The sequence below is a fragment of the Hippoglossus stenolepis genome, chromosome 19, assembly GCF_022539355.2.
Source record: "Hippoglossus stenolepis isolate QCI-W04-F060 chromosome 19, HSTE1.2, whole genome shotgun sequence".
Lineage (NCBI taxonomy): Eukaryota > Metazoa > Chordata > Actinopteri > Pleuronectiformes > Pleuronectidae > Hippoglossus > Hippoglossus stenolepis.
In genome coordinates this window covers 11552789-11577264 of record NC_061501.1, presented here as the reverse complement: position 1 = coordinate 11577264, position 24476 = coordinate 11552789, and the positions used below count along the sequence as shown (strand labels likewise).

The 24476-nt window shown below is 44.6% G+C and overlaps 1 protein-coding gene across 4 annotated transcripts in view; it reads right to left on the bottom strand.

Moving 5' to 3' along the window:
* Window positions 1-24476, bottom strand: part of ncoa2 (nuclear receptor coactivator 2) — a 56596-nt gene that overhangs the window by 3473 nt on the left and 28647 nt on the right. For 3 of the 4 annotated variants that reach the window (XM_035141940.2, XM_035141939.2, XM_035141941.2), the window contains exons 5-21: window positions 23818-23921; window positions 20856-21033; window positions 19103-19285; window positions 17077-17178; window positions 15801-15941; window positions 15432-15579; window positions 13608-14964; window positions 8011-8209; window positions 7642-7842; window positions 6221-6424; window positions 5697-5826; window positions 5405-5579; window positions 5003-5296; window positions 4258-4335; window positions 3594-4071; window positions 2635-2812; window positions 2341-2545 (exon numbers count right to left, since the gene is read on the bottom strand). In XM_035141940.2, the coding sequence (XP_034997831.1) occupies window positions 2341-2545; window positions 2635-2812; window positions 3594-4071; window positions 4258-4335; window positions 5003-5296; window positions 5405-5579; window positions 5697-5826; window positions 6221-6424; window positions 7642-7842; window positions 8011-8209; window positions 13608-14964; window positions 15432-15579; window positions 15801-15941; window positions 17077-17178; window positions 19103-19285; window positions 20856-21033; window positions 23818-23921 (4355 nt within the window). The remainder of the gene's footprint in view (window positions 1-2340; window positions 2546-2634; window positions 2813-3593; window positions 4072-4257; window positions 4336-5002; window positions 5297-5404; window positions 5580-5696; window positions 5827-6220; window positions 6425-7641; window positions 7843-8010; window positions 8210-13607; window positions 14965-15431; window positions 15580-15800; window positions 15942-17076; window positions 17179-19102; window positions 19286-20855; window positions 21034-23817; window positions 23922-24476) is intronic. The other variant, XM_035141942.2, reaches the window with a different exon arrangement.

Here is a 24476-nt window from a genome sequence, read left to right as displayed (position 1 = left end):
TTACGTTTTTATACTGTCTGAACAAAACTCAGCAGTTACACTCTTTACTAGAACTAGAAGATATGATCACACCTGTTTTATCTTTTTAAGATTTATTTAAACATTCATGGACTTCATGGCCTGGCCCCAGGTTATATCTCTGATCTTTTCTTTCCCTCTGTACCTCTGTGCAGCTGGTGATCATCAGGCAAGGTCCTGCTGTCATTTCCTGAAACTAGGCTAAAAATGTGAGCCATCAGGGCCCCGGGGCTGTGGAATGAATTGCCTGAGGAAATAACGGTGTATGAGATGTGTCTTATTTTAAGTCTCAGCTAAAATCATACTTTTTTTGGGAGGCATATTTCTGGGGTGTCAGGTTATTATTGTTCATGTATCTCTATTATTATAACCATTATTATTTTTGTACTTCTTTCTGTATTTTAAACCGTTTGTTTCCTTCTTGTGCAGCATTTTGTATTTTGTGTTGAAAGGTTCTCTATAATTATATTTTTTTTAATAGGGATGCACCGATATGGAAATTCTTGGCCGATACCGATATTTAAAACAACAATCTAGCCGATACCGATATTTGTTTAATTACTTGAATAATATGAAAAACAGAAAAAGTGACAAGTGTAACTTTAGATGCCATGGATGTTCACACCGGACCCGCATTTCTCCGCGCTGGTCAGCCCGCGATTCTCCGCTTGTTGTATGTAACCCGTTCAATGTCGGGTGTCGGGGGTAAATTACGTATTCTCCAAGCAAGCCTTTAGCCCCCTCTCTCTTTTTATCTATATGACTGCTTGTGTGGCTGTAGTGGATGGGCAGAGGGGGACATTTAATTATGTGATTGGGAAAATTGGGAAAATTAAAACTCCAGGACAACAGAAGGGGAATACAAAGTATGGGATGCATATTTGATCATTTATATCATATAAAATATGTCATTTATATCGTTTAAAATCATTTTTCAGTCTGTTTCCTGGCGCGTACATGCTCGCACGCCGAAACCATCGGTGAAGGGCGCTGGCGCGGCGCGGCGTGGCGCATCGCAGCCCATGTGAACCGCACAAAGGTTTAACAGGGGGGTGGATGGGAGGCGCGGCGCTTCAGCACCCGGTGTAAACCCGGTGTCAGTGTACCATAATCTGGATGCCAGATTGGCAGGCTGCAGAAAACATACCAATGAACATCGGCCAATGTTATCGGTGAAAGTCAAGTTTATTACCGATACGAGGCGAATATCGGCCGCTACCGATATACGGCCGATCGGTGCACCACTAGCTTTGAATATTGTTATTGTAATTATTAAGTCCCAACTCAACAGCACGCGTAACTGTTAACAGGAATATAAACAATGAGAAACCATCTTAGAACATCAAGTCTTAAACAAGTCAGTAAATCACAGAAGCACTAATGGCTGAATGGTAAATAATTGAAAAAATCTAAGTGCCGATATATTTTCTATAATCCTGGAAGGGGGATAAATCAAGTGACAGATATACTGGTATGTTACAACTGTCTGAAGTGCAGACAATCAAACAACAGCACCGTGGTTAAATATTCATAGCCCTTTATTGGGCTTAAAAGCATCATGGAGAACAGCAGTGCATTCCACATACTGAGCTTCCAACACCATGGAAACAAAGGAGGAGAGTTCACATTAAATGAGTGAAAATCACAAGAATATAAATGTCAAAAAAGTTAAATGTTTAAAGGTTCTCAGTGTGCGTCATCTTGCCAAATCAACTGTCGCTCAGCTTGTGTGTGTGTGAAGAGAAAGAAACACAGATTTGGCCTGAGTCAAGTCGAAGGACTACAAGTTTTCTGTTCAAAGCGAATCAGCTGATGAGTCCACAGTCCAGACTTTGAACATCGCACGGTAACGTCTACATCGTCTAAATGGTCTGGCCCTAAAGTGCCCGCTGCTAATTACATCATTGTCCTCTAAGTTCAAGTCAAGCACCAGAACTCTGGCTCGAGGAGTTACGTAAACTACCGAGTAAATTATTCACCAGCACAGTTGTTCAATAAGTGTACCCAAACACTTAGGGTCTTACGATTAGACAAACACATACGTGTGCAGCCGGGAGTGGGCAGACAGAAAGATGGAGCTTTTAGTTTTTCTTGGTCCCCTGATTACTGTGTAAAACTGTGAGGAGTAAAGGGATATCCTGAGGATATTATCCTGCTGTGTAAAAAAACTCTAATTGGTCAGGCCATTGTTTATAATGGTGCATGGCTGAAAAAAACATTTTCTCTAAAACTAAAGTTTGGTTAATTAAATTTTCTTCCAGTTTTCAAAGATTTAAAGCTTTTACAATATTTATGTGTCAGGACTAGTCCGGCAGTATTTACCTGTTCTTGCCCCATGGAGGGCAAACTGGGTGAGGGCCCTGAGGCCATGGACGTGACGCTCATCTGCCCGGCCATCTGGCCCATGCTGCTCGTTGCCATGTTGTTGGCCATGGAGACATTGTTGAGGTTCAAACCGTTGCCGTTGTACATGTTGCTGTTACTCTGCTGGGTGAACTGTGGAGATGCCTGCTGCTGTGAGAACATACTGGAGAGAAGGGAAAAGGAAAACAGATGCATAAGTGGTGAGCTCAAACGTTTCAAATACAGAGAGAGGGAATCTCAAGCCACATTTACCTGTTGCCTCCCATGTTACCCTGTGGCCAGCCGTTCATGTCAGGAGACCCCTGGAAAGCAGCATTTCCTTGTCCCTGCTGCATCATCGGGGACTGCGTGTGGGCCATGCGAGGAGAAAGCAGCGGGCTCTGTGGCGTGCCGGGACCACCGAAGCCTCCGTCTGCTTGTTGGCTCATACCTGTGGTGCATCAAAAGAGGTCAACCACTCTGGAGAGACTCGACTACAAAGGAACGTACTGAGAGTAGATCTCGTCGTCATAGTCGTAATTCACTTTGACCGGCAATAGCAGAGGATGAGCAAGTGGGATGTAAGCATGAAGGTTGCATTTGGGATTGACAGGCAGTTAATACTTTTTACATGCATGTACGGAAGGAGCGAAAGGACAAGCAACTAGGAAGAAAGGGATCAAGGGATCAAGGAGGAGGATAAGGAGAGAAGGGGAAAGAGAGAAGTAACGTTGAGCTGAGGTTTTCACTCTGTATGAACCTCTGGGCCAGAATCAGATTATAGAGTGGAGGATAAATCAAACATGTCATTACACAAATCAGATTAGGAGATCAGACTGACACAGGCACAGGCCAGGTTGTTGTTCTGCCTGAGTCAGGTGTCAGTGCTTTGATCACTGTGTGTTGGTGCCCTCTGGTGGAGAGAGAGTGTATAGGCAGGACACCATTTTGGACAGTGCACAGAACGATGAGATAATGAGATTGAAGAAAGTACTTACTCATAACTGCTCATTAGTTATAAGAGTAAAATATACAGTATGATTTGGATCATTCATTAACAGCTGATTAATGCAGTCATCAGTGCGTAATATTGCAAATCAGATGATTGCCCCAATTGAAAAGCATGTGATGCTGTGCGTCACGTAAACACACAACAATGGTACGCACACACACACAAACACACTGGGGTGGTCAGGTAAAGTGTGTGTTAGGCTGGGTTGTCGAGGCAGTACCTGAGTTAGGAAACTGAAAGGCACTGTGCTGCATTTGGGGGCTGAGTACGGCCCCGTACTGTCCGCCCATCATGCTTGTGTTTCCCATCATCATCTGGGAAGAGGAGGAGGTGGAGGAAGAGGAGGAGGTGCCATGCATGTGGAGCTGGGGGTTGGGGGGGAGAGAGGGCAGGCTGGGAGAGAGAGGGGAGGAAAAGGGGCTGGTAGAAGGAGGTGGCGAGGCCAGGCCTGTACTGGTACCGTAGCTGGGCGGGTAGGGGAACTGCTGGGGGTTGGCCTGGGGAATCCGGGGATTACTCATTCCTCCGGCAGCCATGTTGGGAGGCAAGTTGAGGCCCGGCCCCCTCATGGCCATGCTCCGTTGCTGCTGGACCTGCTGGGCCTGTTGGACCTGCTGCTGCTGCTGCTGCCTCTGTCGCAGGTGATTACTCAGCAACTCCCGCTGACGCTGCGCCAGCATCTGAGCATTGATGGTCCCCTGGAAGTGAGAGCAGAATGATGAGTACGAATATACAGGAAAATTATAACAGTAGTACATTAGGGATATCTTAAGTCTGTGTCCACATTATAAAAAAACAATGAAATTCAAACCTTAAATTTAGTGCAAGTCAACAATAAACACCACATACAGTCGCAGCAACATGTCTGTGCAGTGGTGACATACCTGGTTTGGAGCACTGACTCTGAGAGGTAAGTTCACATTTGACACACTATTCATCTGAGTCATTATGGGCTGACGGTTCTACAGGGAGACACAAGAAGAGGTTAAAATAAACCACCATCCTATAATGAATTGGAATTTATTCACAATCCCTAATTTCGTCACATTTTATTTGACTTTTCAAGACGTACTGCATAAGTCTAGTTTATATATAGTCAAAGAACACCAACAAATACATGATTCAAATGGATTTGAGTGATATTACAGATGATATAACTAATATTACATAAATGAATCCAAATCATTCATTCATTCATTCATTCATTTATACATATATATATATATATATATTCAGTGGCAGAATTTTACTGCAACAGGAATATTATTCTAGTAAATACATTAACAAGTGGCAAAGTATCCCAAATGTTTCTTGTGCAGACAGAAGATCTGCCAAAATGTCAAACTCAGGGATAAATACACACAACTCCCATCTGCTTGTTCAATCACACAGCTGCTGATCAAACAGTGTGGTTACAATCGATGGTCAGAATCACTTCCAGCAGTGTCAGGACAGTCTGGATCAGGAGTGGGGAGCCTCAGCTTAATGTGGCCCATGAGATAATGAATAAATACAAATCTCATGATACAAGGGATGAATTACTGTCTTTAAAAAACCATGCACTACTAAAGGTGAGAAGTTGTTGTAGTAAGTTGTTTTGGCTAAACCCTGGTCTAGATACAAGCGTACCTGCTGTGACTGTAGCCGGTGCTGAAGCTGCAGCCGTAATGTGTTGGGTTGGCTCGGGACCCCGGTGGGCCTCAGTCCTGGGCGCGCCTGCATCCTCATCATGGGATAACTCGGCCGTGGACCCATCTGACCAGACATGGGGTGGAAGCCTGGTTCTTGCAAGGGAGCACCAGGGTAGCCCCTTTGAGCCATGTGGGATGGTGGGGGACCAAATTGCTGGGTGTACATGGGGGGCTTCTGGTCTAACATCATCGAGGATTCCTGGGGAAACTGCTCCGGCTCCAGGGATTGGTTCTGGAACAGGCAGGCACAGATGAAAAACAATGTAAAGCCATGATAGGTGAATCAAAAAGAAACCAACAAAACTGTGAGTGATGGTGTCGACTGAAGGACGGATCTCACCTGTTCTACCAGAGCAGGGATCCCCAGGGCACGGTCAAGCTCCTCCAAGCCATCAAAATCTTTTAGTGCAGTGTAGAGTTGGGACATCAGGGCCCCCTCGTCGACTCCACTGCCTTCACCAGAGCTGAGCCCCGTACTGCACAACAAGTCATCCTGGGGCGCCGAGTGCACCGGCCTGCCAGAGAGGAATCAGAGAAGTTTAAAATAATGAATGAAAACACTTTCGTCCGGGATAAACATGATCAGCATAGAGAGATTGGTCTGAATCATGAATCAATTTGCAAGTTAGTACCTGTTCTGGTTTACAAACGCTGTCTGGTCGATGGGCATCATGCTGTCTGGCCATGGGGCGGTCTGATTGGGTGGAGCTTGTTGCTGGGTGAAATGGTGGCTGACCATACCAATTTCCATTTCAGGTTGGGCTGAACAGGGCAACAAGAAATAAGACAGTTTGACTCCAATAGTAGACAGTTAGTTACAGCAAAGCTGGAAATAAAAAATAGTTTCTACAATCCAAGAACAGGCCAGATGCAAGTGCTTGGTTAGATATTTTATTGTATTGTATGTAATACAGTGGCGAACCACAAGGTGGCAGCATTTTAAATTGAGATAGGCAGTTAATCTGTATGCACAAGTGTTGAGGTCCCCCCTGCACCTGTGGTGCAGGGGGGACCTCAACACTTGTGCTGTAAGTGCTGACACATGTGTAAGTGCTGACACATGATTTCTGTATTAACCTCCAATCTAATAACTACTGTTAAACTGTAACCTAAATTCTGCATTTAAAAAAAGTTAGTAACTAAACCGTCCTCTCACCGTTGGCAATCATCGGGGACTGGAGCATCTGCCGGGGCCCTGGTTGGCTGTTGGGCCTCATGGGTGCACTGTTTGGCCCCATCCGGCCCTGCATGGCTCCTGGCTGCCCAGGGCCGGAGGCTCCCAGAGGAGGGGCAGAGGCTGAACCCACCCAGCCCTCCTGCTGCTGCATGCCCTGCCGTGGACCACCGGGAGCCAGGAGTCCTAGAGCACAGAGGGAGACAAGAAACAAAGAGGGAGGCCTCAGAACAGAGCTCACTGGATGTTCTCCTTTACCATGATGCAATGGGGCAATATGGAAGAAAGAATAAGCCACCCGTGCAGTGGCATGGGGATGTTTGAGGACTGTGAATATGAGGGAGAGACTTTGTGCCAGTGCGGCTGACTGACTGTTTCCTGTCACAGGAAGTGAGTCAATATGTCTTTACATGACTTATCATAGGCTGAGAGTGACAGAGACAGAGGGGAAGAGCTTCTTCCTCAGCATTTGGAAAGCAGCTACATGTGTTCATGCAAATGATCCAACTGTGCTTCATTTACAATAATCACTGAGAGACTGAAGCAGTTAAAAATGTAAATTTGACAGTGAGGGAAAACTGAAAAAGGCCCATTAAGCAACTATGCTTCTTGTTAAAATTCATTCAGTTTGTATTGAATTAAAGTGTTTTTATTTTGACTAGTGCACTACCCGTTTTCAACATCCTTGTTTATTTGGCCTGTGGTGGTCGCAGTTTATCTTTATGAAACGGTTCAAGTGACCTGTAGTAATCGAGCCTCCGAACCCTGAAGCTACCACTGCTACACAAAAAGCTGTTCACCTGTTTGGTGAAGCTCGACTCAGCAGAACCTGTAACTGCAGAATCAGTTGTCGTTGCCGCTGTCCTAAACGCAGTATTGTCGTGATCAACTTCACTTACGTCGATGAGACCCAGTCGCCACTACTACAGAGCACTGGTTGAACTGTTTATTCAAAGTGTATTAATATTTAATTTATCGCATTTCTATATGGTAACAAATTAGCTACTGTTAAGTGTAAAATGGCTGGAAACTTGTTTCTTCTCCAGCGCTTTTTCTTAGCGTGTGTTATAATGAATTGATACCAAGTGTTACACCCAGTATAACATGACGTTATTGTATATTTTCTTTTATGTATGTAGTCTGTTAATTCTATACAAGTAAGAATATGTCCTGGGAACTGGATGACACAACATCAGATTATAGATGAGACGGCTAAAGAAGTTGGTCATTTATATTTAATGTAAACAACCAGATAAGAGCAGGTATCACCGTTAAAACAGGAACCGGTTGAACCTTATCTTTTTTCCTTATAAATCAAGGCACACTGAGCAACAATGACAGCAACATATTCAGTGTCAATAACATCATGAACCGTCACCACCAAGGCCGACTCTCACGCCTACCTGTGTTCACCATACCGGCCTGGTTAGCCATCATGCTGTGATTTACCCCCATGCTTTGCTGCTGTTGCTGCTGCATAAGGGTGTATGGGCTTGTGGCCCTTATGGGATACTGTAATGAGGGCTGCTGGGGGGACATTTCCAGAGACACACTCCTCACAGGCAGACCCCTGGTTGGCTGGCCTGGTCGCACACCCCCGAAGTCTGAAGACAGGAACACATGGGTTTTTAGCCAATCGCACATTGTGGAATTGTAATTACAAAATGTCATATTTAAAACATGATCGTATGATTGAAGAATTTTCTTTTAATACAACGTGGTCCACTGTGAGAGGGAAACATTTGCGTGAATTTTCCAAGTGTGAGACTCACTAGTTGGGGCCATGCCAGGGCCGATGCCCCGGTGCTGCTGCTGTGCCACCATGGCGGGATTGTTCTCGGACATTTGCAGGATGTCATTGATGATGTTCTGCTTGTCCATGGGACTGGGCAACGAAACGGGCCGCGGCTCACAGAAGAGCTGTGGCTGTGCATTCTGCAGGTCGTTCAGGATGTCATCCAGCTCCGACGACTAGAGAGGACACGAGACAAAAAAAGAGGGAAAGTGTGAAAACACAAGAACAGATGATTGATTTAGACGTTCCATTTAGAAACCAATTGCTGCTTTACCTGCTAAATAAAATACACACTGAAAGAGCAAAATAGGGGAGTAAACACTACAACTAACACATAATGAGTCTATATCTGGGAAATGAGAATAGCAGGCTTGGCCTTGTTTATAATAACAGCAGTAACCTCGGGATAAAATGGACCATTTCAAATCAAATCCAGGCCACACTTCACTTTAACTTAGCAGAAACGAGTCCTTGCTTACACTACATCTCCTGCCCTTTTTATAGTCCACAATTTTTAAGCACATAATTAGGAATGCCATGCCATAAGACATATAATTTAAAGATAGTAAACAAGGCTACCGAGGCTTCTTTCTGCTGAGTAGCATGGGAGAGCAACACAAGGAGTTTGGTTGGTGCCGAAGTTTGATCAGCTCTCTCTCCCCCTTCTGTAAACAGCTGGACTGAGCCAGCCCAACACAGCCCCGGGCTGCGTTCATACACAGACAGGCTTCGGCTGATCTGCACTGTTTTTGTTTAGTTTTTCACACAACCATCTTAAACAAATACAAAGCCGTGCTGGGGTCTGGTTTCACTTGCTGAACTGAAGAATCGCTACAACTATGAAAGGTGAACCCCTCGGAAAACCGGGGTTTGTTTTAGGGCACTGGAGCTGTCTCTGCTGTATTTCTATCCATTTGTACGATACATAGGGGGTGGACAAAATAACAGGAACGCCTGAACAATGCAGCAAATCCAACAACATAAAAAGTATCAGTGTCCATGAACACAACTCTGACAAAGCCAAACATAAACAACTTTACAAAAGGCAACACAAACTACAGCATACTTGAGTTTAATGTCTACTAACACACCAAAAAAAGTAGGTTATAGTCAATACTGCACTGACATATCAACATTGGCGATCATTGTGCTTCCTACACAGGCCTGAGGGACTGAAGGTAAATAAGTTGCACTGTCTGCAAGTGGCCACCAGAGTGCAGCACACTTGGAATCACTGACAACCGATCGTGACACACTGTACAGCAGGAAAACAGCACAGCAGCCACAGTTTCAATGTTGCACTCCCCTGCTCTTGGCAATGACATATATCTGAGGTATGTAAAATGCTACCAGTGATAAGATAAACTGCAGACAAGACCTTTATCTGCTTCAGCCAAGGACTAAAGCTTTGGTCCTGCTGACAAACACGTTTCACTGTTGGATCTTTTTTATCTTCCACCTTGGAGGAGGCTCCTGTTATGAAAATGTACGCAGAGGGAAACACGCAGCCACACACTGTACACGGCAGCAGACGAGCATACAGGATATGAGGGAGAGAGCAGCAGAGTGAGGGGTGGCGGCGGTGGGAGAGAGAGAAGCCCTAATGAGGTCAGGAATGATGTAATGCTCCTGTACGCTCGCGGTTCGCTCTCTTCCTCCTCCTCTCCATTTCTCTCCCCTCCCACTTTCTATTCTCTCGACTTCTCTTGTTGCTTTTACCCTTAATGGGTCCTATTTCCATCAATCCCTGTTACTCTCTGCCTGCAATGCATGTGTGTGCATGTAATGCAATCCAAGTCCTTCTCACGTGCTTATCCGGCTGCTATACTGTATTTTGGTACAACAGCAAAGATTTGTGAGGCCAAATGACCATTATTAAATATTCAGTTTTAAGCCATGTCCCATTTAAAGAAGACAATTTCACATCTTGACGCCAGAACTGTACTCAATCCGGACGAGCAGCTAAGGACAAATACAAGAGGCAGTTTGTTAAAGGGTTCAGATGCATATTTAAAAATCCTGTATGGTTTTTGCCTCGGGCTCCATCTGCTTATTTACCTCCACACCCAACACACAAATAAGCAGCTTGTTTGAAATGCAGGGTAGAGACGGAAGTGAAGGAAGAAAAACTTACATTTAACCTAAATCTTATGGGCACACTCAAATTTAATTTACATGAAACTACAGAAATTAACTGTATGGAGCGAACAAATGATGACACACCGTGCAGTTCAAGCATGTCTGATAGAGAAGGCACGGTTGCGTGCTAAGCAACAGCAGAGGCTGATTCTCTCACAGCAGGGTGGCAAGGAGGCACTGCCAAATGTGGATTCTTACAATTTGACTTGTGTCCGTCTGGAACACGGCTTAAACTAAAGTCACATCTGTAAACAAGCTGGTCATTTTTGAAAGCTATACATTTCATGCACGGCATTTTGTGCCTCTACGTCACTTCAGGGCTATAGAACGAGACTTGTGTCTTTCTGACCTACATTCATGTCATTTTATGGATAAGGGAAGTGTGAAACAGGGTGGGTAAAGCAGAAGTACCAGTGTCAAGTGAGGCAAAAGGAAAAGTTGTTTCAGCCCAGATCTGTGTATTTATATAAGAATTCGACAAAAACAACTTATCGAAAATGTACTCGCTGTCTGACAGAGCTGAAATTGCAGTTTTAAAGTGTGGATGCAACATTACTTGCAATTGCAAGGTCAACTGTCGTGCTGGGATTGTTACTAGATCGTACTTTTTGTCTTTAAATCAGAAACTGTCAGAGAAGCGGGAAGTTGAACAGTGAAACATTAATAGTTTCAATAATATTAATGATATTGAATAACTTTTCCTCGTCCTTCAGGCGGATAGTGGCTCAGCAGTTTTGAAAATCCTACTGCATAAACAGGCCTGCATGACTGGTGTAGAGTGTGTTTACCTGTGAGTGAGCACCGACGGAAATGACATGTTTTGGCACGCACTCTGACATATTCTTTCTTATGTTGAGCGGGAAACGGAAGTAGGGGGTCGAGCAGGAACTACTGACATCCTATTAAAACGTAATAGTAGACTGTGTTGACTCCGAGTTAAGTAATTTGTTTACCTGCTTACTCATATCTAGAGACAGTGAGGGGGTTTTGCTATTGTACCACTTTAAAAAAAAAAGGAATACTTACTCAACACTGGAATTAACAAATCATGCAACCACAGTGCAACCTAGGTTCTCTTCTACGATATTCATGTTAAATATTATTATTATAACATAATATAGCGTGGAGTAAAGAGAAACTGAATCCTGGGCTAAATTAATTACACGGAAAATATGGATATTGCTGCAGTGGGAGCTTGGGACAATATGTTTTTTAATAGACCTGGGAACAAACACACACACACACACACACAAGATAATCCCTGCCTCCCATAAGCTCATGGGACTAGTCAACCATACCTATAGTTCCTTCAGCCATCAGCTAAGCCACTGCTGCTGCTCTCTGCTCTGATTTCTCATTTAGCTCTGCTCCAGCCATCAATAATTCAGCCCTCAAACAATCATGAGGAGGAGAGAGGCAGAGAGAGGCAGAGAGAGAGAGAGAGAGAGAGAGAGAGAGAGAGAGAGAGAACAGTGAGCGAGGTCAGGAGAGAGAAGGATGAGGACTTTTTGACTAGTACAGTCGGCTTTCACACATGACCAGGCAGCGATTCACCAGCAAAGAAGAGAAACCCACTTACACACGAAAAGGCTCTAATGAAGACGTGGCTTAGTTCACGTCAAACAAATGCCCCCTTTTTTTTGTAATAGTTGGTGGAATCTGTTAAAGTCAAATGAACCATTACCATCACTGTTCACCACCCAAGTGTGATTCCCAGAATTCACCTGTTTCATTCGTATTGTCAACACAAGGCAGAAATTTACTAATTATTAAATTTTGCAGCCACTTCGAGAGAATAATACTCTCAGCATCATACATATTAAACCTCTTTCTCTCAATTTCTGTTTCCTCCTATTGTTTTTTGTATGTTGCTCACTCTACAAACACACCACTCCCTCTCCCCTCTATCTCCATGGTAGCAGAGAGGACATGCAGGAGCATATGGCTCATCATTTTCACTCTGCCTGCCGACGCTGGGCTCTCCTGGGGGTATCTACACCTCTCTCATCTCTCCTTCTTTGTTCGGTTCAACAGCAGCTCTTATTATCCATCCAATCACCTTTTTTTCTCGTCTTCTTCGTGTGCACCCAAGTGGCTGAGCACATACTGTACATACACGGCTAGCAGGCGTAGCTAGCTGACATTATGTACCACTGTCCTTCTGTCTGTGTGAGAGCGAAAACAACATGGTTTCTGCAGAATGTGCCACGAAGGAGGAGGAGGAGGATAATTAGGGAGCGACTAAGTCTTAAAAAGCTTTTTTTCCCTAATATCCTGGTCAAACCTATACTGGTGCACATTTCCAATGCATCCATCAATACTCTAAACTAGGATCACGATCAGTTTGGACACTGCTGTAGTTCCATGTTCATGACATTTAAAGAGCATCTTTGCGTCTTTGATTACCCGACTGGTTTAAGAGGAAGGCTCTGAGAGAAAAGAGGAGGAAGAGATAGCAAAGAGCATTCATGTAAAATTGTTTATTTCTATGTAGTTCTGTGGTTTATCAGTGATGTGTCTGATAAAAAATGTTTTCCCGCAGCAGAGAATTCGAAAACTTAAGCCTCCTGATCCACAGAACTGGTGAGTTTCACCAGCAACACTCTCCCTGCTCACTCCCCTCTTTACTCTTTTTCTCCTCGTCTGTCTTGGGTGCCAGGTCGGACCGGCGCTCTGTGCCAAACCTGAGGGTTCTGGCCAAACGCAAACAGGATCAAATGGCTGGAGAACCACAGGGGCTCCTTCCAAATGTCACAGTTGTTTGAAGCTGGCGAAACGCTTCCCTCAGCATGTGCTGCCAACACATAGGCAGTCAAAAGGACCAGATGTGTTTATATACGGGAGTAAAAAAAAACATGCAGGATGTCTTGTGTGTATATGACAAGACTAAATATGAATGTGACTGTAGATAGGTCACAAATTCTGTTTGGTCTTTACACTGCCAGAACATTTGTGTGGTTAGCTCTAACATCATGTGTGAACATGGCACTTGGAGAAGCAAACATCTGCTACCTAACCCAGATTAATGCTCAGACACAGAGCTGAAGAGATAAGTAGAGCAGCACAGGGCAAAAAGTTTGGGTTTGTGCAATGAGCTAAAGAGTCCAGTCTGCATGTCGAAGTGTCCTTGGACACTGAACCCCAAATAGCCTCTGATGGCTGTGCGGTCAGTGTGTGAGTGATCAAAGTGCTGTACGAATGAATGGATGAATGTGACGCAGTGTAAAGTGCTTTGAGTGTCTAAGACTAGAAAATTATTATTATAGTTATATAAATGAAACATTTTACTAATCCCTTAAGACAACTCCGGTACCTTTTACTCTTGTAAAATTTCAAAGATGTAAATGATGCATTATAGAATTTACTTTTTTATCAAAATCAATAGCTCTTTTTTAATGTGCACACAGTCAGAGTGAGGTAATGTAAGAAACTGACCTGCTCAGCCCGGTCGTATCCTGCATCTTGTTTCTCCTGCTTAACATGGGTGTTTTTGCCACCTTCAACCTTCACCTCCCCAGGCTCCAGCTTAGGGACCTTGTCCTTCAGTGCATTATCATCCTTGTCCAGTAGGTAGCGTAGCAAGGCATTGTCCTTCTTCTTAGGGCTCAGTGGCTCCTGCTTTGGAGCAATGTCCGCCCCGGTAGCTGTACTACCGGCACCCTGGGTTTGGTCTTGGCCCAGCTCTTTGCCTGTGGCCTCTGCAGTGAGTTTGGCCAGGTCTACAGGAGACGTACTGTTCTGCAGAAGCTGGTGGAGGATTTTGTGTTTTTCTTTGAGGGATGTGGCGTGAGTGTTTCCTCCCGTGGGGCCACCTCTGACCCCTGTCCCAGCCTGGTCTTTGCCCTCACCTCCTGCACCAGGGGACAGGGGTGTCTCTAGAGGCTCTGGCTTGGTGGTGAGCAGTTGCAGTAGCTTGGTGTGGCCCTTGTTGTCATGAAGACGGTTGTGAGCGTCATGGCACTCGGGCGCCCCTTCCCTCTCCTCCTTGGCCTCAGCTAGGTTGCCCTCTGTCTGACCCTGTGTGTGGCCCTGACCCACTTCTGTGTGAGGGCCAAATGAGTCTCCTGTACCACCTGCAGCACCACAGCCTCCTCCCATTTTTGACATCAGATGAGAGTTTACCCCTGATCCTTGTGTGACCCCTGCTGGGGAGCCTATCTTCCGGTCTGGAGACCCCAGTGTGTGTGCGTGAGGGGGCCCGTGCCCGTGTCCTACACCATGACACTCACTTAGGGCCTGCAGAGCTGACAGAGAACTGCTAGTGTAGCTGTTAGCATGGGCACTAGTGGTGCTACTACTGCCTGCTGATCCAGGTCCTCCGCCACACATCCCCACTGGGGATGGTGAGTGCAGGCCTCCTGCTACACGAGGGCTGCCCGCCCCCCCGGGACTACCTCGGTGCCTGGGTGACAGCATTGAGTTCTGTTGAGGCGGATGTGGCCCTCCGGCTGGGCTGGGGCTAGCGCGAGAGGGGCTGTTCATTCTCCAATTTGGGCTCTGCTGTGGTGGCTGCATGCCACCAGTGTGGTTGTGTGGTGGGGGGCAGCCAAAACGGTAGCCCTGCATATGGCCCATGGCTGCTGGTTCTCTGGGTCCAGCAGGGCCTGGGGGTGAAAAAGGCGTGCTGTTGCTGCTAAAGGTAATGTCTTGGCCCTGAGGCCCCGAACCTGGCAAACTGCCTGGGGTTGGAGGAGTCATGGAGGGAGTAGAGGAGTTCATCGGTTTTGGAGCCATCCCTGTGGCCTGACTGCCAGGACCCATATCCTGGCCCATTCCACATACTGTCTGCTCCCTAGATGTTGAAAAACAAACAGATGATACAGCTGATGAATTCAAATTTGAGCAGAATGTGACACAACTGAAGAGGCTAAAATAGAGAAATTTGCAGGGTCTTGGTGCTTGTCTTGGATAGATTGCTGCAGATTTTTTCAAACATAATTTTACTCTTATTTAAGCACAACAAATGAAGACTGTTTTTTAACTAGCAATAGTTAAATACAACCACAAACTATCTGTATATACGACAGAGAAAAAGTGGATAAATAAATTATATTTTTCTGATTTCACTGCGACATTATCTCCACAAGACCCAGACCATTGGGAAGCATGAACTTTCCACATATTATCTCATCCACGCAGAACACAAGGAGCAATCAGGTTACGCTGCAGGGTATTAACAGGCTAAAACTTGTAAAAGAAAGTTCATGCTGCAGATTTGTCTTTCTGGTTCTGACACAGCTGTAGATTACTGAGACATACCTCTGTAAAATGTGCAGGGACATGTAAAGCTGGGGTTCATTGGTGGCGGCCGAGCGCACAAGTTTGCTCTTGGTGTGGGCTGACACGATGGTTCCGTCCGAGAGGGAGAACCGGTAGATGGGGCTGAATGCTTGGCCATGGCGGAGCACTGAGGACACATGTGCACATACATCAGTAGATGCTAACAAGAAACATTAATAGAAATTATAAACTGTTGTTTGTGATTGGAATAAGGTTAACAAAGGAGGGAGCCCTAATTAAATTAAACATTATATGCTCGTGCAGTAGCTGGACAACGCCAGACTGAAGGGAGTAACTAACAAGAGCTGAGGATTGAACAGTATTCTCCTTAGCAGTTTACACTTTTACCTTCCTGCTGATGTCTCTTGGCAAAAGACATCTCTCCATCATTCTGTAGGTGGAACCTCTGGATGCAGCGCCTCACCAGATCTTCCCAGCCTGGTTTCATGGATGCCCGCAGCAGACTGGTGTCCAGGGACGTAATCTTACCTAAACACAGAGGACCGGATTAGGAAGGCCTTAGTCACACATGGACACACCAACTGAGCTGATGGGGATTTAATGTCTCTCTCAAACATAAACATGCAGAGCAGCTTGTTGACCAGAGGTTAAGAAGAATTTTTCAAAAGCTTCAGCTAGAAATTTCGGCTGTGGTGTTGTCCTGGTGACGTAAGATAAGAGAAGAAAACAAAATAATACATGAGAATAAACATGAGAATACTACAAATTAAGTGTGATCAACTTTTAGATACATAAAACAATAGTTTAAAGGATAAATTAAAAAAATCCCTAGGGTTGTCAAGGCATCAACTGTCTTCAGAAATCAACATATACAACCTTGTTGCCTGTGTACAGACAAACACAAACACACCACACACTAGTAGCAGTGTAACCAGATTGAAATTTAAATGGAGGCAGTGAAGCATTTTAAGGGATAACAAGCAGACTGCTGAAAGACTTGTCACACAGACAATCAAAGCGATAGCTTTTAACAACTGTACACTATATTCAGCGAGCTCCCTCAGGCAGAGGAAGATTGTAGATGACATTTTAATAACCATGGGAGAAAAATCGTAACTCTAAATCTTGAATAAGAAAAAAAAAAAATATCTAGAACTGCTCTAACAGACACAAAGCCAAACATTCATACTTACTGACGTACGGGTGTGAAACTACTGTGACAAATTATTGTGTGTGATTGGATGTTGTGTATGTGTGTACGCATGCCACACACAGATATTCTGATCACATCAAAGACCAGGTCAAACACAGACAACTGTCTGCATCTCTGTGCCTGTGTTCAGACAGGTACTTTACCTCCCACAGTGCAGACAGAGGTGTTCAACTAACACGCTCGATGATAAAGAACTTTACCAAAGATGTAATAATCTTCAAATAGCTTAACTGTGTAGTGGGAGGTGATTTATGGGCTGGTGACATGGGATGAGGTTGTCGGGGGTGGTGCCTCATGTGGAGCACTATATTATTTTTCACAACTGCTTTATTTTTGCTACTCACTTACTGCTAGTTTTGGTAGCCTCCCATCCTTTTAAGAAAAAAAATGGTTTGCTGAGTTCTGTTTATAATAGTTTGTAGCTCCTGGATGTGTGACTGGCTTGTGTACCTTGCAGGTCCTGGCGCGTGGTGAAGCTCTCAGGCGTGGGATGCACGGGTCTTTCCTTCATGGGCACCCTGCGAGCCACACAGATCAGGCACGACTGGAAGTCTGAATACACAGGAGGGGAAGAGACGGGATACAGAGGAGCGTAGAGAAGAATTGTGCGTAGCAAAAAAAAAAAATGTAGAGGATGTAACAAAGAGGACAGGACAGAGACATAAGGGATGAAGGGGGATGGGAGAGGGGAGGATGGGGATGTAAATGATAGAGACAGAGGGAGGGAAAGAAAATTAAATGCATGTTATTTCCAGGCAGCATAATTAATACAGTTATTAATGAGCATGGGGATCAGAGTCCCGTTCCTTTCATGAGGAGGAGCAGCCATTGCTGGCAAGGGAAATGATGAAGTGTGACCTTTGAAGGTGCGCGTCTGTGTGCGATTGCATGCGTGTATATGTGTGTGCGTGTGTCTCCGGCTGGTCTCACCTACAGTGCCATCTCACACTGATGACACCTCCCCTGGCCCAACATTAAAGATTGCCATCGCTCAATCATGACAGTCGCCTCTAACAGGCGCACAGATGACAACGCCAAGTCCAGGGCTGGGGTGACCCCAAAACGTCCACCGTCTAACTTCCCTGTGCCAGCAATACCAACAATCCCACACATGTTTCTGGCTAAGAAATGCCTGCCAGGGCTGACAGTGACACACACACCTCATTTCAACTTGTAAACACTGCATCTTGGGTGGTCCAGCTGATAGGTCTAAGAATTCTCTTACTTGCTTTCCTTCCTTCCTTCTCTGTCTATAGCTGGACAAATTCCTGCAACCATAACTACTACACACACAGAAACACACGCACACAACTCTGGCCTGATTCCGAGTTTATCTATTTGCCAAAGTATGGCTGGCAAGCTGCTGGTGCACAAAGGTGGCCAAAGATGGGAAAAGACAGGTTAAATACGTGGAGTGAAATATATGATTTCTTTCTTATTGTTTTGATAAACCAACTAGTTATAGTTTGGCAGAGGGGAGTTACGGAGTCATCAAAGCCACAGAACAAATACGATTTAGTTAGTTAAGATGTAGAATATTTAGTTTTGAGAGCTCTGCATGTTTGAACTTGTCAGTTTTAGTGGCTCTCAAACTCTGTAGTGTGGACGCCAGGCTCATCAGTAGCAGGGCTGATGCTTTTTCAAACGGAAGCGTAGTACTGTGGATGTAGCCTGAACATTGGAAGAGATCAGAGACAACATACCGCTTCCTAGGAAAGATGAGCAGATGTTAACACTCAAGAGCAGCTTCTTTCCTTCTCTGCTTCCATATTCTTCTGCTCTATGAAGCTGTTGTCCTATTTGAAGGTTATCAGAAGACCGGTCCCCTGATGCAACACACACGATTAAAGCCCATCCTTCCTTCATAAGCTCTGATTTGTGAGGAATGTAAATGAATTATAGATGGGCTTTAATGACAGCTGCCCGGCCTCTCCTCTCTCTCGTGTCACTTAACTTTTCATGGGTATAAGCTGACTAGCATCAGCACGGCTCTTCATCAGATTCTTATAGTTGCCCCTATTCGCATACAATTCCATTCATAAAGCTAAATTGACATCATACTGAAGTATTATTTCGTTCCACTGTACAACAAAGACACAATCAGTCAGATGTAAAAGACGCTTATGAATTTGTCCTCTGATTTTGTCATTGGTCTTTAGGTTCGAGAAGACTTTATTTTCCTGTTTATTATATTCTCCAGTGTTCAAAGACTATTCTTGTGTGAATGACTCAGAGTTTTGTATTTCTGGATAATTGATTTGACTCATTTCATTTGCAAGCTCTGAGCTCCTGATCATGCTCAGACATTTTTAAATTCACTTTTCACAATTCCCTTCTTCAATTTCTGGATCGCAAAAATGTTTTAAACTAGAGGTATTTTGAGTTGCTCTTGTTTGTTGACATGTTGTTGGGTCACTGCTGTAGTGTAAACTCTCTGTCCACACATACACACACATACGCTCTCTCTCTCTCGTACCATCTCCTTCCTCCTTGATGGACTTGGGCTCCGAAACGGCAAAACACTGCATGGTCTCGTATTTCTGCTGTTGAGGCTCGTGCGCCTCGTCCTGGCTCTCGCTGAGGGGGTTGACCAGCATTCGGCAGTTGAACGTGTGACTGTTCCTCCTCGGACCGTCGCTGGACCACGGGACACCATTCACTGGAAGGGAGCAAGAAGGGGACAGAGAGCTTTTCATTGAGGCTTTCTCAGGGATTTTATTTGACAAATTTTTACTGCAGCCAAAACTGAACAACAAAAGAGAAAATCAGGAGCAGCGGTGAGCTGGCCAAGAGAGGCTACGACACTGCGAGTTCAACACATAACGACGGCAAGATAGAATGAATGAAGGTGGAAAGAGTGTAAGATGGAGAGAGCAGTTAATGGCTGGAGATCAGTCATAATGAGCAGTTAGAACCCAGAACCCTGTGCCATTTATCCACAGCATTGCCAGGCTTCCAAATACATGTCCTCTAAAGCGCCAATCTTCCTTCTTCTTTCCAACACTTTTACAGGCGTGAGCAAACATGCATGTACAAACATGTGCAGGCAGATATGCACACACATACACTAAGAAAAGAACAAGAGACTTATACAGTCACACACACACAACTCATTTCACTCCAGCAAACTCCCATCACACTCCATCTGGTTTGTGATCTCCTTCAGTGCATTGATAATCTCCCAGTATCTGGGACACAGCCCACTGATCATTTCCAGGGTACTCTGCTCTGTGCAGCTTTGCCACCCAGATGGCTGGGCACTCAGACCTCAATCTGAAGCACCAGGAGAGGGGAGGAATCGCAGGAAGGACTTAGAAAGTGCTCCTAATGGGGCGCCCTGACATACATTACCATCACCTCTTGAGGGGAGGCAATATAGATGTGGGATATTAAATGGACGTGGGTATAGAAGGCGAGAAAGAAGAAAATGGAGAGGAAAAGGGCAAAACTAAAAGACGGGAAGAAAAAAGGTAAACGTCCGCCACACAAAAATAAATGGCCTGTTTTCCGAAGATGAGTAATGCTAGAATAAAGACAATGGTTCCTATGGAGGTAAGGCTAGGTAATGAGAAAGTGAGAACATAAAAATGGGAACTTGGTGAGGGTGTGTGGCAGAAAGAGAAAGAAAAATAACACACAACATTAAGAGAAGGGGGAAGGAAGGGCACGAGATGAGAATATAGGGAGCGATACTGCTGACAGGGGAGAGAAGCCAAAAAAGGAAGTTAATTAGGTGAAAAGAGAGGGAGGAAGAAGAGATGAGGAAGAGCAAATGTCTGGGCTGAGCATCAGCAAAAGAGAAAATGAAGAACATATATGTATTATGCACAGTGACATCCTTGCATATAAAGCTTATATAACGCTTTCTATTAGCCAGCTTTCCCACATCCTCACTGCAGCCGCTCTAACCAGGAACGTTTAAGTGTTTTAATTAAACACCACTATCAAACAGCCTCCTACAACATACCTGTCTGAACAGGGTGATGAAGAGACATGATGGTGTTAGGATACAGAGAAAGAACACTGTGTGAAAAGCACTAGAGATGCGACCAGTGTGTAAATGAGAGGAGAGGTGGAAGTGATGCAACACAGAGGACACTCATGCGATGTCAGGCAAAAGAGAGAGATGTACGGAACACAAGTGACGCAGCGAGACCGACACTGACAGGTAGGAAAAAAGCAAGAGAGCAAAGCCAAGAGCTGGCAGGGGAAATAAGCTTGAGGCTAACCGAGGGATTTGGGCAGCAGGTTCTTGATGAACTCGGCATGATCACCGACGTGCAGCACGCTGTAGACACTGGTGTTCATCAGCTCCTCCTGGTTGTAGCGCAGGTACTGGGTCACGTTCTCCGACACGAACACGATGTTGCCCTCCATGTTCACCACGAAGAAGAAGCCGTCCAGGGCCTGAGAGGGGAGAGAGTTCAGAGCGTTTGTTTATCCCTATTTTTCACACTGATACAGGACAATTCTCTGACAGCGAAGTGGAAGCAGAAAGAGGACAGTAAAAATATGTTTGAGCACATTTACCTCCCACTGCTAATACAAATAATACTGCAGCGGAGTAGGTTATTAAAAGCCTACCTACCCTTTTGTGCTTTTCCCTACTTATAGATTATTGGGGTCATTTTACTGTGCTGATCTGAAACATTCAACAGCAGAAGCTAAATTTGGTTTATGACCAGGATTTTAAAGGCTTTGTACAGATGCAGAGGAAGCTGTGAGCTCAGCAGAGTATTATTCTTTGTGTATGTCTGCTTTTCTATGGTCAACAATAGCAAATTATACAAAAAAAAAAAAAATAGGACAAAACTACTCAAGCTTCTCATCTGCATAGTGTCTAAAAAGAGGTGATTAGTGCTCAGTGTGCCGGGTACATCCATCCACCCCTGCAGATGCTTGACATCAGTGTGGCTGAAAGAACGCAGGATAAAAGCATGTGCCTGCAGAGGTTGGAGGATGTGGAGGAGGAGGAGCACTTAATTGAAATAATACAGCCCCAGGTCAACAATTACACACAGGATCGTGTCAATTAGGCCATCAAATCACCAGGAGCCCTTAAAGAGGAATCCTGGTGGTTGTTAAGCTGTAAAAGCTGGTGTCAAGATAAGAGATGAGACTCCTGCCAAGGTGTCTGCCCTTCACCTCTGCATAGATAATCATTACACACACTCACACCCCCACACATTAGGTATTTATAACAAACAATATGCAGAGTTTAATATATTTACATGCTGTAAGGCTTGTTGACTGAGGTTTGTTTATCTCCCTTCCCCTGATAAAGAACCCTGTCTGATAATCAACTACCTGTTCTTGTAGCTACACTGCATAACACACCTGGAAATAAACCAACAAGGTAATTTTAGGGTGAAGAAGACTCAAACGTCACAGATTACATATGATCTCACGGGGGACAGTCACGTATTCCCCTCGCCTGCATTAACACAGCCTGAGCTTAAAATAGACTTAAAAAAAGATCTTGTCTCAGGCTGCATGATAGAAAGGGTAGCAACTTGCAACATGGTTGTGCAAGTCCACGCTGTATGAGGAAAAGACTGTGTGCTGGACAAGTAGGGCAAAAAGAAACAGAGCAAACACTCTCTAGTGCCAACTCTTGCTTTCTTCCAGACACTCTTGCATAATGCTGTTAGCCTGTAACTTAATTTACAATGCCCTGTTTAAATATGCACTGTAGAGATGACTAAAGCCTATATAAATGAACATACTCTAAATAAATATACTATTAGCCGCCACAATCTATGTGCACCTGTTCCAGTTTGCACCGAGCCCATTGTTTTGATATATGACCCTATATTGCTCATTTTCCTAGTGCAATACACAGCAGATAGGGAATTGTTGTGGTGAGGAGTCGGGGTCTCCTCTCCTCGCCTCTCCTCCTCACATACATTTGTGCTAAACATGATATATCTGCAGCAGGACAAAACATGGCTATCTTGCTGAAAACAAGTCAAACTGGTCTCTAGCAGGGCCCAGAATAGAAGCATGAAACTTTTTTAGTACCGACCTAAATTTGTGAGAAGCACAGACTATAAAAAAAACCAGCAGGTACCAGAATCTGGCACTGAAAGTCTGGTTGGCCAACATAATTGTTTTCAAATCAGATATTCATTGATTTACAACACAAATTTGCCAATTTTCAGGCAAAAGTTGTTGCTTTTGTTAAATTTTGAAAAATGTATAATTATGTAATGGCTGCTAAACTTTGGTATTGTAGCTTTAAAAATTCAAAACAATCTGAGCCCTCTAATGATGTCATCAAACCACAACACCATATGCGGCAGTGTCACAGGAATGCAAACTGTATGTCACAACAGTCATGAGACAGAACAAGACTTGCTCCCTGAAGTTCATAACAGCACACTAATGTTTTTCACAGCCGTGTTCGTCTCTCTGTGCCTGTGTCAGTGGGCAGCGAAGAGCCTTGAGGAGGGTCACGGGGCACGAGGGTGCATTTCCACCCGACAGCCATTCTCCTCAGAGCATCATGTAATGAGCCCGTGCTGGCGGACAGGGGGGGGACATGGCTTGATCGGAGAAGGGTGTGAATGGCCGATCACTGTGTTTTGGGGCTGCTGACAGATGGGAGAGCATGCAGGCTGCGGTGGGCTATATTTAGCCACAAGTTAGCATGTCGATTCAGTGACGCTGGACCAGGAGAGCTATAAATATTCCATGACAGGACAGATCTAGAGGCGACGTTAAGGAGGGAGGGAGGGAGGGAGGGAGGGAGGGAGAAAAAAAGAACTGAAAAAGTAAGAGAGAGAGAGAAAGGGAGGGAGGAAGTGAGTGAGGGGACAGGCTCAATGGACTGATTCATTCGCCAGGCTGTTGCTTTCTTCCTATTATACGTAAGCACTTCAGTGGCCCTCCGTGGGACAACGAGGCCATTGCTCCGCTCCGTGATTTACAGCCAATCCAGGGCAGATACAAGATGCTGGCAGCTTTCACTTCACACTGCTACACTCGCACACAACCACTACAGCCCCATTTGTGATTGTTCTCTGCGGATAGCACTCTTCATTATATACCAATCATGATTTAAAGAGGAGTGTATATCCTATGTGAGTGTTAAGTATGAGTGTGGAGGTTTGGGCACTTCAGTTTGAGTGTTCAGTGTTTTCTTCCCCAGATATGACACTATGATTAAGCAAGAGAAGGCGCTGTACCCACCTCCAGCATCATTGGTCCCAAGGCTTCTTTGTCAATCAAACTTTGGCCTGTTGATGACACATCGGCCTTCTGCACCTCCTCCTCATTTGCTGCAGCAGCTTTTTCTGTTGATGGGAAAGTCAGTGAAAAAGGTTTACAGACAAACAACAAAATTGATTCAACTGATTCATGGAGCTTAACTTTATGAATATAATGCAAGGTATTCTGTTCTTACTTCTAAAACAGAAAAAATATATATATACTTTCCCCTGTAATAGACCCACCAATTTAGACTGTGTAGAGTTCACTCGTTAAACATTTTCTTTTATATTTAATATATTTCTGGTTACAAAGCAAACAAATAATAAAAAAAAACATGTTGCCATTGCTGAAACCAGTGCATAGAGCAGCCAGCAGAGTGAAAGGTTATTGTAAATGAGTGTATGAGGACATGCAGCTGCCACGCTGGTGGCAGCCACTGGATGGATTGCATTGTCATGCAGAGAAAAAAGGCTATTATGGAAACACAGTGACAGCGTGTAAACAACTCTTGTTCCAAATAGAGAAGCAAGTTATTAGAACATGGTCAAGCAGCAAAGGCAGAACTAAGAACTATTTATTTAAAAACACTGACTTACAATTTTCTCTCATTTTAATTAAGACAAAATTAATAAGCGCCA